Genomic DNA, 18248 nt, shown 5'->3' with positions numbered 1-18248 from the left:
ACTACTTTACGCCCAATTTTATGTACCAACCTTTTCTTGGGCAAGGCCCAGGTTATAACTTGGATGTAGCTTAGACTTCATATGTTGATTGAAAAGGGGATTGCCCGGGTCTAAGGCCATCCCCCCAAAATCGTTCCAATTTTGTGTTCAAGGGGTGAAGGAGTTATAGCCGACTGGAACATAAGTATAAACACAAATCATGTGTGAAGAATTGGTGATAACCAAACTAAAATTAACCACTGTGTATCGCAAATGTTACAGTTTACATTAGTTATACGTGTGTGCCGAGGTTGTGGAGGCGTTGCAGTCTTTTTACTGTATCATCAATTTTGGAAGCTTAGAGTTCTTACCGGTATTTTTTTGGCGGACGGTCTACCCGTTTGTGCGGAACTTGGCTTTCAAAAACCATTAACCTCTGACGTAAGATCTAAGGTATTATGCAAATGATGAGGTTTATCAAGTTTCCCTGGACTCTTGCGTAACCCTACACTTTAATTAAGACACTGACATCGGCGTTGGTACACTGCATAATGTTGTAAGTAATGAAATGACCGAAGAAGCTACAACAATAAGCTTCATAAAGCATAGGGCCTACATTGAAAACTCCCAATAAATCGCAGATTTGCATTTTGGGATAAACCCAGAATAAACTTTCATTCGTTTGGCATGGTAGTATAAAACAGAAAATTATTACGAATAAACGGTTAAACGAATAAGCAGTGGTACCACGAATGTAATAGTGTAACAATCTGGATTTTAGGCTAGCCCTCTGTTGAAATAATTTATTTTTATCGAGCTTTTCATCATCATTCCTGATGGTGACATAATTAATGTCGAAATATTGAATCCCAACACGTGTATTTCAATACTTGGAGTATGTATTATACTTTCTTATCTGAGATTAATCAGTGGACCTTTCGGCTTTTCAGTTTTGTTTCTGGAATTAAACTGTAAATGAAACAGGGACCAAGCAAATTTAAACAGACTTTACTTCTGGCACGTGTTGAAACAATTAAAGAGCAATCAAAAAGGGATTAAGTGATAAAGAATGCCCCTCCTCCAAAGCACTGCAATTTGCAGTGTTGGATTATCAGCAGGCGGTCCGCGTTTAACACCTGTTCGGGCGGGAACTGGAAATAGTCTTTTCCAGATTTATACCATGTTAGACTCCACAAAAAAATCGCCCGATCGCACCCTTAGATTAAAAGTAGTCAATTTGAAAAGTGACAAAAGCATAAGTAATTGTCGTGCTGTTTGAAGCATATGTTTTGTAATGATATCAATATTGTGTAGGTGAAAGTTAATAGTTTAATTACAGTTATTCAAAAGACCAATTTTTCAACAAAGTAATATCTATATTTAATTTTACGGAGTGTAAGAATTTAATTCAAAGAACCATATTTATATAGACCATTTATATTTATATATACCATTTATATTTATATATAGACCAAGTTATGAGTTATTCTCCTACGGTACCTTTACTTTTATCTTGAAAATTGTTCCATGATGGACCCGAAATGTCGATCCTTTTTGTCATTAAATTAAAAAACATACAGTAGTTTAAACATTTCCACAAAACTATTTGTAATTGTTTTGTAATTTTCTTTAAGAGAATTATTAACAGTTAAATTGAAATTTTTGTTTTGTTTTTTTTTTTTGAGAATTTATATTTAACTTTTATTATATTGGAACCAATGACATTGTTTATAAACATTTTTGTTTGCTTGAATACATAAATAGCTAACATTATGAAATCAACTCAATCGTAATGATATTTGACAGATACAAGATTTATTACAGTTTCTTGTTCAGAATTAATGTTAAATCCCATAGAGTAACCACCTTTATCTTTAACATACACTTGTATAGTCCAGGTATTTCCATAATACCTCTTATAACCTATTAACCTATTTAGCAACTTGTCTACAGTATGTGTAATGACACATTAGTTATATTTTGAAAAAGCATACAGATTTTCACTAACTACTGTACTACTCAATTTTCTTATTATTAATTATGTTAAATTAACTAATATACATTTTGTTTGCAGCATAATAATGATCTATATGTAGTCCACAAGAAAAGGGCTTGGTTTTAAATTTTTGTTTTTTCTCTTTTTACTAATGATGGGTTGTTGGCAACTCAAAACTTGTCTTTTATTAAATCTTTTGTGTTACTTCTGAGATGTGTGGTGTTGTTTTTTTTTTTATAAACTTGTGTCCTTTTGGTTTAATTATCAATGATTTCAGTTCAAGAAATTTTACCTGCTTCTTTATTAAGGAAATTCGAGAAGACATCTATTCATTTGCACAAAGCTGAATTGGATTATAATTTTCTTGTTATGATTATTTGTTAGAGTAAAAGGATATACACATGTTCAAATTTGTTATTTGGATATAACTTTTGTAATCATTACCTTGTTATTACAATTCTTCATTATGTGTTTGGAGTCGAGGAGGCTCATTCATACCACCATACTCATCTTTTATCTTACTCTGGTATAATTTAATTTAAAATTTCATTTCAATTTGTAGGTTTATGTTTGAAATTGATCAGTTCCTTCATTTTATATTTCATGCATAGGTGATGGCACATTGCTTCCTGCTGATGCTTCAGACACAGTGCCAGTTCTTCAACTCAGCCTCGCAAATATTTGAGCCGCTGGTTCGGTACCAAAGTTTGGAGGATTTCTTCATTGGAGACGACAGAGATGAGATACTCAAGGAAGCTTGCTCCTCGTGGCTTAGTATGTCTCAGGTACGTGTACAGTAATTAACATCTTAAGCCGGGCACTTGCTGCATCGTACGACGGTTGTGCGTCCTTCGCACGACGAATCAAACTCCACTCCCTGTAAGCGCCAGACCACACGGGGCCGCCTGCTGATTGTAGGTGTCGTCTGAAAGGATCGTCAATAAAAACGATCGTTGCGCACATGCTGCCGCGTTGCATTCTTCATAGAATCGCGCTGGTCTACGACCGTCAAGTGCAGAGAGCGCCTGGCTTTAAGTAAAATATGTGTCAACTTTCAACGTTTAATGGGATTTCATTTTTGGAATCTTCCCTCCCCTCTCATCTTTCCCCCCCTTCCCTGGTCAAAAATTCCAGTTACAATAAAATTAAATTAAAGGTACAATATTAAGGTTAGGTGTATTCAAATTTTACAATTATAAATAAAGATAGATATTAGTTGATGTGTATACGGTTTTGTGGATAAGCTTCTTGCCTTAATAATCTGAAGTCATTGATTCATGCTCCTTATACACTAGGATTTTTGCATTATAACTCCAATACTGTAATACTGAATTCTGTCTTTATGCAAATTGTATTATACAATGCTAAATAGCAGCTACAATATGAAAATAACAGTAGCTTGCTGATAATTGTGTATAATAATGATATGAAGATTCATAGTGAACCAGTCTGACCTAAAAATATGTTCACTGCTTTTTTCACGTGAAGACAGTGATTAATTCCTTTGTGATATGCAGGAAAATGAAAGGAAAATCCGAAAGTATACTTGAAATTTGAGCCACAAAATGCTGAAATAAGCCCCTTTACCGCCACCTTTTTGATGTTGAATCAGTGTCGCTATAATAATTTTATGATTTCTGATGATAAATGTAATAATGATGATAAGTTAAATAAAATTTGTTATAATATGTTAAGGATAAAAGATGGAAAAAGCTTTAAAAGAAAAGAAAAATAAAAAACAAAAAAAAACAAGGAAAGAACAATGATAATAAGTACAGGTAGTATCTATGGTATGTTCAATACAATTATGTATTTATAATGTTTACTTATTTATTTTTTGTAAACCAAGCTTAAAAACTTTTTCACCTTTAATATGATCATTTAATTCAACTAATGTTCAGAAAGGCCTCATAATCCATTCTTCAGCCCCAAGCATTTTGAATATTGACTTTTATTCATAGCAACGTGGCTTGAGGATTATCTAGATTAATTCAAGTGATGTTAATAAGCTTCAACAAGGAAGATTGGAATAGAAAAAAAAATCTATGTTGAGCTAGATAGTGATCAGTGTGTACGTGTACCTCATAACTTGTGCATAAGATTGAAAGATGTATATTTAGTTGCAGTAGTGTAATACCTTGGGACAATAAATTATACTGCGATAGATTCTACTGTAGCTTGGTATAAATTAGGAAAATGCTAAACCAGGCAGAATACGAGCATGTTGTAAAATCATCGAAGAAATAAAATACTAATTTAGAGAGAATATAGCATTAAATAAGCTTGCTTTTAAGTGCTTAAAATTTATCTCACAAATCCAGGTAAATTTTTCTTATTACCAACCATTTTTTTCAAATTTCTGAAAAATTTATATTTTTTTTCTAAAGTATTACAATCCCATCATTGTCATTGGAAAAACATATTACTTATATAATTATATAAGTTTGTTGATTGGCAACTATATTTAATCATTTAAGAAACGGTTTGACGTAGAATGAAATGAGATTCTCAACCTTTGTCCTGCATCTTGGGGCTTTCAAATAATAATAAGAATAATAATAATAATAATATGTAGTGCTTAATGCCAACAAGGCTTCAGTGCTTCTCATTATTTCCCCCCGGTCATTAGATCAAGCACATACTTAGCTCCCTGGGGAGAATTCCATAATGTTGCAGCTGTAATCAACACTTTTTAATTTATGTTTGAAACTAGTCCCCACTTGTACTACTTTGTGGAGAGAGTGAACTGTAGATAAAGTGCCTTGTCCAAGGATACAAATGAAATGCACAGCGAGAGATTGAACCTCCGACCTCATGGTTGAAAAGCAGAAACATAACCACTGCGCCAAACCTCTCTATACCTCACTTTTTTGTTAAAATTTGTCCTCTAGTTTTTAAAAATTCATTCGCATCCTGTAAAGTAACTCGCTAATAATGATGGACGATGCTTAGGGAGTGGAGTTGTTTTTGTGTCTATGCACCTTTGGGGGCGAAGACACTATGTTATCACCTGGCATTTAAAGATGGCGGAAAAGGTAAATCCGGTGGAGGTGCATGATGGATCATGTGTCATCTTAAGTATATTTTTGACACACGCTCCTGCTGGGAGCCTATTTTTAGTCTTAAGAATATGTGGCAAAGACAAGCCAAACCAGTGTTTCAGAGATAACGGCCAAAACATGCTAGTTCAAATTTTTTTAAATCTATTTTATTGCACTAAACTAACCTTTATATATCTATACATCAGACTATGCTGTTATTTTCTCATTTTTCAATGTTAAACATTAATTTTCAACGATTTGGTGATGGTTTCTGCCTGAGAAATGCCCGAAATCGTAAACTTTGAAGGCTGATTTCTCAAATATTGTTCTTTCAACACCTGTATGTTTGAACACTTGAAATGTCAAATTTAAATGATTTCTTTTGCCATTTTTATATCTCTCATTCTACTGTTTCACCATGTAGTAATAACTAAAAATCGATGTTTGCGACCAGTGACTGGTTTTGCTTGTCTTTGCCACATATATCTCGCTGTCACAGGAATTGTACCAGGGGCCTTGTGATTAAACAAATACCAGTTATTTGTCAATGAACATGAAGATGTCTATATATGAACATGATGGTACCATGCAGTATCATACCAATGATGTCATCAGTATGGAGAGGCTTTTAAAGTGCTGCCTTGATCATATTGAAGGTTCTACTGTATAACTGTTGGCCTTGTCATGTAGCATATAATAGATAGTGTGGACACACCTTTATTAAGATGCCATCCGTGTCATATTCAAGATTCCATATAACTATTGTTTTAGTGTAATGTACAGCATACACTATCATAATATTTGGTATTACAGACCTTTAAGCTACTGCATTGATCATACTGTACAAGATTCTATAATTATAATTGGCTGGTCATGAGTGTCTATGTGATTACATTTTTTTTAACTTTTTATTTAAATTTGTTTTAAATCCAGATGACTAAGACATTGAGAAGAGGGGATGCAATTCCAATTGGAGATCTTGTAAACCTCAGCAAATCTCAGAATGCCACAGATCCCAACATGGCAGAAATTAAGCAACGATTAGATGCACTTGTACTAGTAAGATTTTTGAAAATTTATTTTATTTCCATCATATTTGATGAGGGTGACCCTTCCAGCTCAGAGGCAATCCAGTGAGGTGATCAATAGAGGCCCTCATGCAAACCACACTGTTTGTGTACATCACTTATATGATTTTTGGCGGCCTCAGTGTGGCGCTTATTCAAGAGCGACGCTTATTCAAGAGTAGCGCTTATAAAAGAAATATTGGCTGGGCGCTTTCCTTGCCCGTTTCCATTACCTATTTCACATTTTCCCATGGTTCAGTAGGCCTATCATAGGTCCTATCATCGTAAACAAACGTTTATAAGAAATGCTTGTGTCTTCATTGTGTTATTTATTTATTTTAACACTGTATACATTGAATTTAAGACACTGTTTCATTACACACATGGTAATATTATATACTCTCGATTAAGAGCCGCGGCGCTTATTCGAGAGCGGCACCTAACGAAAAAAAATCATGTTTGATGCGGCGCTTATTTGAGAACGGTGCTTATTCGAGAATTTACGCTACTCAAATTAACACTCTTTAATTTCACTATAAATGTGGAATCTACAACACATAATTACCATCAAGATATGTTATTGCATGATCACAAAGACATATTAATAACAATGAGGTTTGGAAAAATGGAATTCTACTGGTGTAGAACATTAATAGAATCTTTTGAGAATGATGTTGCTTCCATTAGATTTGTTTACAGTCAGTTAGGGGGTGTTTATTTGAGGAAAAAATAAATTTCTCATGGTGTTTTCGAGGGAGGTGTATGTTCTAAAAAAGGTCCTATAGGGGGCTTTTATTCAAAGTAGGGCATTGATTCGAATAAATATGTTATTTCTAAAGACTGGGTTGATAAGTTTTTGAGCTATAGTGTTCATCACTACAATATTATCAGTCCTAGCCAACTGAGGTAATTTTTAAAAAATTGTTGCTTATCCAATTTGTTTGATCTTTTTTATTTCACTGTTATTATTGTAAATGCAAGTGTTTGGCTGAATATATATAGAATGAATGAATAGATGAATAAATAAAATTCATTACTAGTCCCCTTCAAAGAATTTATGACACTTTACATTAATGATTAGAAGGTCAACGCAAAAAGTATTAATTATATCTATTGATTCAAACATAAATTTGTAATTTTTATAGCCTGTGGAAATTTATTGTAAGCTATGTGGCACTTACCTAAAAAGGTCATTACAAAAAAGTATTAATAGATTCAAACGAGACATTTTGTAATTTAATGTGTTCTGCATTTTAATAGCATAAAGAAATTGATTTTAAGTTTACATTAGAGAAGTAGTTCATTGCAAAAAGTTGAAAATAAAACTTCAAAAATGCAATCAAAACATTGGTCCCACCTACATTGGAAGTGCGAATACGTACAGTATCATCTCCTAACTAGGAACTAGATCTATTTTACGAACACAATTTCTAGCGTTGATGTCATTACAATCTTTTTTTGCTATGAAAACACTTAAAATTGTTTTAAGAAATCTGTTATTAGGCCTACCTATCCCTGTGTACTACTTAGCAATAGTCCTAGGCCTACCTCACCACTGACATGCTACGAAAATTTGATCTTTCTGATAATTTTCTCAAATTTAAAAACTCTGTTCAGACAGAAGGGTACATAATTGGGAGATGTTACTGTAGCTTGATGTAAAACATAGCCTATGTTCACACACACCATGTTACGGCTAACAGAATCTAGATTAATAACTTACACCCTCACCGTTGCATTCATAAAAGAAAATCTCCAATCTAGATATCAAGAGGATGACAGCGGGATCACTGGCCTATAGAAAATTGGAAGTCTGTACGTTTGATTGGTTAATGATAGAAACGAAGATAACTTGCTGACCGAAAGCGCACGCAACCGATAGTGTACATTATCCACTTTCTGGGAACGATTAGGATCTAACTGATTGGGCATTTAACACTCTAGTGTAAACCTAACTATAGTAGTAGTTTAAATAAAAATTTTGTGAAGCAAAAGACCGGTGTAGTAATTAAATAGACACTGCCTTTAAAAATTCCTTTTATCTACTGTATGTCTTTGCACCTAGGAGTATACATGGCACCTGGTTAGGATGTGAATGGTTTAGACATGAAATTGGTCAGGTGTTGAATTACATTCATGAATATGAATGTACTCCACTGGGAGCCGAGAGAAGAGTTTGCACATCGTATGATTTATTTAATAATGATCATGGTAACATTTATGCATAGAGACTTCAATTATGTAATAACCTTTGGTGTGAATAATAAGGAAAACCATTCAAAGTCCATAAATTTGTTTCCATTCGGGTCCTTCTGGTAGAAGGGCAGTATACGAGGAAACGATCGCCTACCATTTCTTGAATGATGTTTTGCGTTCTTTAATGTGCACATGGGCCATATTGCATGAAGGACCAACAGCATAAACATCCCTTCTGTAAGGTCGTGCACCTTAATATTAAAAATGCATTTCAGCCCTGTAGCTGAAACACAGGGAGAGCAATGAATGGAATTGTACCAGGTACCAAAGGTTAACCAGGATGTCCTCGATTCAGCACACATACAGTGGCTATAACTAGTTAGACTGAGAGACCTAAACTGCTGTTTAATTGTATGCAATGTATGGTAATCTTGCTCACTATGAATTAAGAATTTTGTTTTTCTTTTCAGACGTACAAGTATGAGTTTGTTCTATTACCAAAGACTGATTTTACCATGATAGGTGGGTTCCACCTACACCCACAATGCTCAGCATTGGTGCTTAATGGATGTTGTCATGAAAACCACATTCAGAGCCTTTTGAATCAATCACAATCTGTGTTAGAAGAGATGGTTAGGTATATGCCAAAGAACCAATCAGAAATGCCTAACCAAGAGGAGTTGGCAAAAAGACTGAAAGCAAACTTGCATGATGTCACGATTCAAGTGGAAGGTGAAGTGTGCAAACAGAAACCAAGCAAAGAAAATAATTTTCAGAAAATAGTGGTTAGTATTTTGAAAATTATTATTGTCATTTTCTTTTACTAAGGCGTATTTATAGAATTTGATGTTGATGAATATCGCTCAGAGGTGGCCCATTTAAGTCATGGTGGGATGTTGTGAAAAGGAACCTCTGGAGATTAGTCTCAACCCAGAAGTTGCCGCAGGTTTCGCAGGGTACACCTACTTTACAACTTAACAACAGCTCGCGTGCGGGGGAAAACAGACTTAAAAAGATGATGACGATGATGAATAATAGTATTATTATTCTCTGAATACGATTGAAGCAACTCAATCGAAATTTCAAGACATTCTCAACCAACAGCATGTTCTTTTCTGAACGATCTATGTGGTGTACCGCAAGCTATATAATATTATTATAATATTGTTGTTGTCATTCTTTAATTATCTTTTTGATCAACCTAAACATGTGGCTGTTTGGTCTGTATTTTTTTCTTATACTTAAATAATGTTTATATTGTTATTCATTTGTTTTTTATTTTTTGCCCAAATTATTTAAAAAAAGATATACAAATAGAGATTAAAGACCATATTATTTTGGCAGCCCCAAATAAACACCTATCCTTTATGTATAATGAACTGCTAAACAGGAAAAACCTGGTCCAAAAGTGGTCTTTAATTTGAGGGAGACCTGTATTAATATTGTTTTTAATATAATTATTTTTTTAAAAATATTATTAAAATAATAGTTGTTAATAAATAATAATTTAGTTGCATAATCCACAACCTTGACTTAATATCTATTTAGAGGTCAAAGAAACCCACGTCAGAAATTATACAGTATGTCATTTTACATTACTTTAATGGCATTAAATGGTTGAAAATGTTAAATTCTAGATTGGCTGTTAATACATCACAATGATATTAGAAGCTACAGTATGATGTCATCGTAGTGTTTGTGGTTGTATAAATTAATATGATTGGTGTTCTGGTGAACTCATCATCTCCACAACAGTACTGTATGACAGTTAATTAAAACATCAGCATCGCATTCAATATTATAGCTGACAGTGCTATTAGCTGAAGCAAAACAACGCATCAAAATGACCCAAGTACAAATCTTATGATATGCCAATACGTGGTTGTCCAGTTATTACTTAAGTTATAGTAGTAGTTGAGTTAATGTTTGCCATTCATTTAATATGTTGACTGCAATGATTTGATGTCATCATGACCATATTTAGGCATCTTCCATGGTTTTGTCAAATAATATTTGATAGTCTTTAGGCAGGTCTGTAGGCAGTTCATGTTCACGTTTCTTTTTGGACATTTTGACTAAAATCTTTGAGCCCTGTAGGAATATACACGCATCGTGTTGATGACAATTGACCAAGTCAAAACAGCTTAAATTAATCCCACCTTCCCTCCCAACCCGTTTCCCTCCCTGAACAATTCCAATGTTATCTTTCCCCAATATGAAATACTGTACTTAACTTAACCTTTTATTTCTTAAAACAATTTGAAATGGTAAGTACCCTTCTTCTCAATTTTCTCCCTGAATAATGCAAACATTTTCTCCTTCCCCTTTAAGGCAATACTAAACTTGAATATGATGTGAAACAAGCTGTAGGTTTACATAGTTATTATTATTGATACAATAATGCTATTGATATAATAATGCTATCTTACTTTTTTCTTTGTCTTGTTGATGTTTAGTCATTTTGATAATTTTCCTTCTGTATTTTATTGTCATTTTAAAGAGGGCCCTGAACATCAACTGGCCTCCGGGTTCAGCTGGAAGTGCTACCCTCTATAAATAAAGTTGAAATAAAAAAAAGTTAAACCAGGAAAAATAGAAATGGTAATTTGCTTATCTAGTTTTGAAGTTTGATTCTGTGTAGCCTAACAAAGATTACTATTTAAAAATTACTTTTAATTTCTAATGTGAAAGAACAAAACAGTCTTATTTTCTAATAAATGATTTCAGATAGTCACTTTTGATATTTAAATATCTTTAGTCTGTTGTTTTTTTTTTCTTTGGTTTCCTGCTTTCCATTTTCTCCCTGGATGTACTATTTTTTCTCCCTTTTTTTTTAAATCACCTCCCTCCCCCCCTCTTGAAACAAGTATTATGCATCTTAGTTTACATTGGATTTGTCAATTGCAACGTTTTCCAATTTATGCGTAGTCTATCCATGACTTTTTATTTTGTTTTTTCTTTCAGGATTTGATAGCAAAATTAGTTAGCAAAGTGGTCAAGCAAAATGGACTTACGCTGGATGTGAGACTACTGGCCTATAGATTCCTGGCTGAGATGTGTCCGCAGTCAACGCACACTCAGAGTCAAATTGCAACGCATATTCTTTTTGGCAGGTCCAATCTTGTAAGTTACTCTACCTAAATGCATTCTGTAGCTGATGGGCAACTGCCAAAGCCCCATTCCCAGTGATATTTCACTAAAAATGGATTAAAAAAAACTAAATTTCAGTTTTATTTTACATTTATTTCATGTTTAGGAATGTCTAAATTCAGTTAAACTAGCAATTTCATATTATATTTATAAATCTTTAAAACATATATAAAAATCAGATTTTTCCTAACAAAGGTTGCCTGGAATGGGGCTTTAAGCCTGTCTCTTATACACATCTAGATGTGTATAAGAGACAGCTCCACAACAGTACTGTATGACAGTTAATTAAAACATCAGCATCGCATTCAATATTATAGCTGACAGTGCTATTAGCTGAAGCAAAACAACGCATCAAAATGACCCAAGTACAAATCTTATGATACGCCAATACGTGGTTGTCCAGTTATTACTTAAGTTATAGTAGTAGTTGAGTTAATGTTTGCCATTCATTTAATATGTTGACTGCAATGATTTGATGTCATCATGACCATATTTAGGCATATTCCATGGTTTTGTCAAATAATATTTTATAGTCGTTAGGCAGGAATGTAGGCAGTTCATGTTCAGATTTCTTTTTTGACATTTTGACTAAAATCTTTGAGCCCTGTAGGAATATACTGAAAGAAATACACAAAAACATATACTATATATTGCTGAAAATAGAACTTTGTTGAAAAAAATAATACGATATGCAAGACCATTATTAAGCTGGGAACGCATCGTGTTGATGACAATTGACCAAGTCAAAACAGCTTAAATTAATCCCACCTTCTCCCCCCAAGCCGTTTCCCTCCCTGAACAATTCCAACGTTAACTTTCCCCAATATGAAATACTGTACTTAACTTAACCCTTCATTTCTTAAAACAATTTGAAATGGTAAGTACCCTTCTTCTTATTTTTCTCCCTGAAGAATGCAAACATTTTCTCCTTCCCCTTTAAGGCAATACTAAACTTGAACATGAAGTGAAACCAGCTGTAGGTTTACATAGTTATTATTATTATTGATACAATAATGCTATTGATATTTATTATTATTATTGATACAATAATGCTATTGATATAATAATGCTATCTTACTTTTTTGTCTTTGTCTTGTTAATGTTTAGTCATTTTGATAATTTTCCTTCTTCTGTATTTTATTGACATTTTAAAGAGGGCCCTGAACATCAACTGGCCTCCGGGTTCAGCTGGAAGGGCTACCCTCTATAAATAAAGTTGAAATAAAAAAAAGTTAAACCAGGAAAAATAGAAATTGCAATTTGCTTATCTAGTTTTGAAGTTTGATTCTGTGTAGACTAACAAAGATTACTATTTAAAAATTACTTTTAATTTCTAATGTGAAAGAACAAAACAGTCTTATTTTCTAATAAATTATTTCAGATAGTCACTTTTGATATTTAAATATCTTTAGTCTGTTGTTTTTTTTTTCTTTGGTTTCCTGCTTTCCATTTTCTCCCTGGATGTACTATTTTTTCTCCCTTTTTTTTTAAATCACCTCCCTCCCCCCCTCTTGAAACAAGTATTATGCATCTTAGTTTACATTGGATTTGTCAATTGCAACGTTTTCCAATTTATGCGTAGTCTATCCATGACTTTTTATTTTGTTTTTTCTTTCAGGATTTGATAGCAAAATTAGTTAGCAAAGTGGTCAAGCAAAATGGACTTACGCTGGATGTGAGACTACTGGCCTATAGATTCCTGGCTGAGATGTGTCCGCAGTCAACGCACACTCAGAGTCAAATTGCAACGCATATTCTTTTTGGCAGGTCCAATCTTGTAAGTTACTCTACCTAAATGCATTCTGTAGCTGATGGGCAACTGCCAAAGCCCCATTCCCAGTGATATTTCACTAAAAAGGGATTAAAAAAAACTAAATTTCAGTTTTATTTTACATTTATTTCATGTTTAGGAATGTCTAAATTCAGTTAAACTAGCAATTTCATATTATATTTATAAATCTTTAAAACATATATAAAAATCAGATTTTTCCTAACAAAGGTTGCCTGGAATGGGGCTTTAAGCAATGTGGGTGGGAAGAGAGTAGACCTATAAAGTTGGGGTTGATTGTGCTGGATTGTAACCTGTTAATAAAACTTTGCAGTCATAAGTTGTTGAGGCAACACCCTAATTTACCATAATTTTTAGAGTGGGGTGACATCCTGGATAACTATTATGAACACCTCTCTTCTCTGCTGCTCTCAGTGTCAACTTTTGTAAATGATGTAATTAGCTTTCTGGCATATAGGTCAAAGTTTAATAAAAATAACAACCATATATACTTAATTTTTCATGATGTCCAGTATATGACGTAAATAAATTATTAATATTTAATAATTCTTTTTTCATAAAGGTTTCAATAGAACAAGTACAAATTGAAAATGGTTTCCATAACTACGTGCAAGTGTCTTCCCATGGTCCTTTGCTTATCATCGAGGTACCAACAGTCTGGTCATTAAACCTAATTATTCCAAGTCAATCACACCATGCAGTGGCAGGTGGCAAGTCTATTTTGGGAAAGATAGAGGTTGTATACACTGTAAAGTTTGATGTTGTCAAGTGGAACGATGGAAAGTAAGCATCACAACACAATTGTATTTAATCCCACAGTACAGTTATTGTCAATATTATGCTACTGTATCTTTTCCTTAACAAAACTTTTGAATTGATAATTCTGAAGGAAATTAATGGAAATTTATAATTTGAATTTGTAGAAATAATTATTGTAAAGCAGTGGCATATCGCCTTTGGGGCACAAAGGTGGAATAGGGGGCTTGTTGATTGATGGAGTGTAGGTTGCAAAATTAAGTGATATGAGATGATTTTTAACTACTTGAGCATAATTTTTTTACTTCTGACATTGCCAATGGTGGGTGGGAGGGATAACTAGGAGGGATGCACACTTTATTTTGATAAGCCACTGTGCTCTAAAGATATTTCCTTTCAATTTAACAGGATTTAGTTTTGATGACTAAAAAAAACAAATCCACTCTCTTAGTGAACTTTTTGTGTATTATAATGTAAAATGATTCTACTGATCATTGTTCAATTCTCAGTTTCTGTACAAGTACATTATTTCTAGTTTTGATTTAATTTGGTGTGTTTGTTTTTAACAAGTTGTATTTCATCTAAGCTTAGTTTAAATTCTATTTTTAAATGTTGGGCTTTACTGCTACTGAATTAAAATTTTACTAAAGTAAACATATTCTGTAGTCAGAAAAGTAATTAAATAAAAATTAAAGAACACCCAATAAATAAAAGTTGTTATTTTGATGTCTTCAGAAGATGCATTAAGTAGAATACAAAAATTATTCTGTTGACAAGTTCAACATTCAACATTCAAAACAACAATACATATAAAAATACAACTTAAAGACCAAAAAAATATTCCAATAATTGTGCTGCATAATTATTATTTACAAATTAATTAGTTAATAAACATATAAATTTTAGCATAATAATGAAATTTAATCTAGTTACTTCAATCCCTATAAAAGCAATGTACACAGTGATTTAAATCTTAATTCTTAATTTAACAATTTAATAATATTTAATAGAAATAGAAAAAAGAAATTAGGCTTAGAAAAATAGACCTATAAAACCAAACAAATTTGTTGACCATCTTTGTACAAATCTTTTCAGGATTGAAAATTTAACTAGTAGTAGGAGTTCCAAACTAATTCTTATGCACACATGACTAACATCTTAGCCCTCAAGTTGAAACATAGTGGGAGTAATAACATATGCTGCACTCTTAATACATGATTGGTCGAGCGGTTAATCCAGGGGGTGCCGCAACCTAACAGCATAATATCAGCACTGGTATGAATGGCACGCTTGCCTATGGTTCTGTTGGTAGAACAAGTCTTCTCGGATGAGGACAATAACCGTAGGCCCAGTTTCCAACAATGGCTTCTGTGCACTGTAAAGAACCCTGTGCATCATTTGAGATGAGTAGGGGAGATACTCCGGTGTACTGGTACAGGCAGCCCCTGCGGTGGACGACGAGAGTTAATGGTACTGGGTTACCGGGTAGCACAGACACGAAGGGACCCTTGGGGGGAAGAAAGTCATTGATCGAATTACAACTACTAGTCCATACCTCAAGTGCCCTGAGCATCTTGTTTGATGGATACCGGCACTCTAGAAATCTACACTATTATTATTATTGTTATCATTTTAAACAAATGCTAATAATTCTAACAAACATTTTCTGGAATCATTCTTGTACCACAGAAAGCAGTTACTTCCAACCATACAAGTCAAGCTGTGTAAGGAGCTTAATGAAAATGAACAGCAGGTGGTAACACGACAGAATCAGTACCCCAGCTCACAAGCAGAGTCACCGATTAGCGGTCTCAGAAAGATGTTCGGCAAACTAAACTCGAAGTTCCACAAGAAGGGCTCCTCCTCAAGTAAGAACAGCAATTTCTACGTGAAAAGTAGTCGTCAGGGACAAGACACATCAGCACAGAACACAGTGTATCCTGCCAAACCAGCACTCACTGTAAGAAGTGTATATGTTTGATATATTATAGAAAAGTTTATCATAAGTGATGTTTTATTGGGGTTTTTTTTTGTTTTTGTTTTTTTGTTATTTGTTTCATTTGGTTTGTAAAATTTGTTTGTTGGCTTTTCCGGCACCAGTGGAAAAGCCATTGTTTTTGTTATGATTTTTTATTCTTCTATCCGTTTTCTTATGTTTTTGCATTGGGTTTTTCTGTCCGCCACTTTGGTCACTTGCCGTAGTTGGATCTTTTTCAAATTTTGTCTAAGCAAATACCATATATCAAAGATGTGCATATTTAAATATGTCATCATTCTACTTATTCTTAATATTAATAAACGAGTAATCAATTTGTGCTTTCTAAAGCATTTAAACTAGCCACAGCTAGGAAAATTACCGTGGAATGCATATACAATTTAAGCATGATAGACTAAAAATTGACTGACATCTGCAGAGTCGGGTTCTATAGTGCAATAGTTAGACTCTCCACATCACCTTCTCTTATACCATTGCAGATTCAGTTCAAGGCTTACTAATGTCGAGTTAGTATGCATGATTTTTTTCATTTACTACATAAATAATTCATTCAAGATTTCATTTTTTGTTTATCATGTATTTTGTTCTTTATTAGTTTTTTAATGATATTTTACTTTGTAATTTCAACATCAGTTCTCATTATGGCAATGAGGAAAGCTGTATGTTCTGTTTTACAGACATAAGCCTAGTAGTTAGTGTTCATTTTCCTTTTCTATTCTTTGATTTATTGTACATTTAATATGCTGTCCGGCTCATTTTGTCCTCAATCGTAAAATAACCATTAACATGGTTTTCAAATAAATATTTTGTTCTAATTGTAGACTGACCAGCGTCATGATGGACAAGTGAAAGTATTAGTGAGCCCTGTAGTTACCATAACCTCCTCAGATAATACTGACACGTCCAGTAATACAGCCTGGCCAAATGAAGGTAAGAAATTTTTTCCATTTTTTTCCCTTTCTTTACCATAAGCAGCTTTAAACTGTACAAAGCCTTGATATATTTAAGGCCCAGCAATACATACAACCAGTTAAGATATGATAAGAAATTTAACAGACAAAATCACAAGAAGCCACAATAAATTAAAAACACAAAAAAATATCAAAATCCTTATTTTTTTTTAATAAAAAAGGGGTTTTTTTTCTCTTTCTAGTTTTTTACCTTATTAGCTCTAATATAATTTTCGTAGAAACAATGATCTCATTTCTTGAAATTCAATAAAAAAAAAATATATATATATATATACACTACATTAAATTTTAGACGTTTTTGTCATGTTGGGATTTTAAACGGTGAAGTGCAAAGAAAGCTGATGACGTCAACAGTAGTTACAATTCGTTGACAACGAATCGTGAAGGTTGAACCTGGTGGATCAGGGTGCCATCTTGATCGTGGAGTGGCAGTTAAGCTGTGTAGCGATTGCTGTAGCAACAGTGTAGGGATTGTATGAAAACCAAGCTCTATATGATGATATAAAAAAATATTGTTTAGGGAGTGTCTATTTACTGTGAAATAGCTCAGTATAACAACTCAAAAGTTCTTTAATGTTGAATAGTTCACCCCTTTCAAGTATGCACCACGTAGATTGTTCTGAAAAGAACTGTTGTTGGTTGAGAATGTCTTATTGTATGTTCTGTTGAAATGCTTTAGGTGGAGAAAAAACAAAAGGATTTGCTACAGATACAGAAGTACAGAACATTGTCGATCTGTTATCAGGTGGACACAAGTCTCCAGCCAAGCAATGCCAACATCCAAAGGTACACCCGGAAACGCTCATTGTAATAGCCAACCCAGAAAGCCAGGAGCGTCACACCTCTGGATGGGGCACGCAACAGATGAAAAATGCGCCAAAATACGGTAATTTTAACCCTCACTATCAGGAAGAGGACTACTCAGACAAGAGGTGGGCGAATTCTGGTATTTACGTCACCCAGCCTTCCAAGATGCCTAAGGGTGTTGAACACACCGGAGAACATGCGGAGTTTGCTCAGTATTTAGCCAACAACTTTTTCAAGAAGCATGGATTTACTGATGAGGGGCATGCGCTAAGCCTAGCATCACAGTGGAGTTCTAGTGAAAGAAAGATGAATAGAACTTGGCCTTCCGTAGATCCACCTTGTGATGGGTGAGTTCAATATGTGATATTATTCTTTGATATGCAAGCATATTTTTAAATAATTAAATTGAAATCCTTGGACTTCTACACTAGAAGGTCAGCAACTTGGCAGTTGTAGTATGTAGAACTTATTCTTATTCTTATCCTTTATTGCCAAAGTCG

At 33.6% G+C, this 18248-nt stretch overlaps 1 protein-coding gene across 1 annotated transcript in view; it reads left to right on the top strand.

Moving 5' to 3' along the window:
* LOC117118174 (uncharacterized protein KIAA0355-like) overlaps positions 1-18248 on the top strand; it is a 41297-nt gene that overhangs the window by 14631 nt on the left and 8418 nt on the right. The window contains exons 3-11 of the mRNA XM_033262688.1: positions 2587-2760; positions 5950-6075; positions 8750-9064; positions 11244-11402; positions 13048-13206; positions 13781-14001; positions 15664-15934; positions 16792-16900; positions 17621-18088. Coding sequence (XP_033118579.1) covers positions 2587-2760; positions 5950-6075; positions 8750-9064; positions 11244-11402; positions 13048-13206; positions 13781-14001; positions 15664-15934; positions 16792-16900; positions 17621-18088 — 2002 coding nt within the window. The remainder of the gene's footprint in view (positions 1-2586; positions 2761-5949; positions 6076-8749; positions 9065-11243; positions 11403-13047; positions 13207-13780; positions 14002-15663; positions 15935-16791; positions 16901-17620; positions 18089-18248) is intronic.

The sequence above is a fragment of the Anneissia japonica genome, unplaced genomic scaffold (assembly GCF_011630105.1).
Source record: "Anneissia japonica isolate Jap-2015-1 unplaced genomic scaffold, ASM1163010v1 scaffold11779_len1430905_cov172, whole genome shotgun sequence".
Classification (NCBI taxonomy): domain Eukaryota; kingdom Metazoa; phylum Echinodermata; class Crinoidea; order Comatulida; family Comatulidae; genus Anneissia; species Anneissia japonica.
Note: the sequence above shows the minus strand (reverse complement) of the source record. Positions and strands in the feature narration are given on the sequence as shown.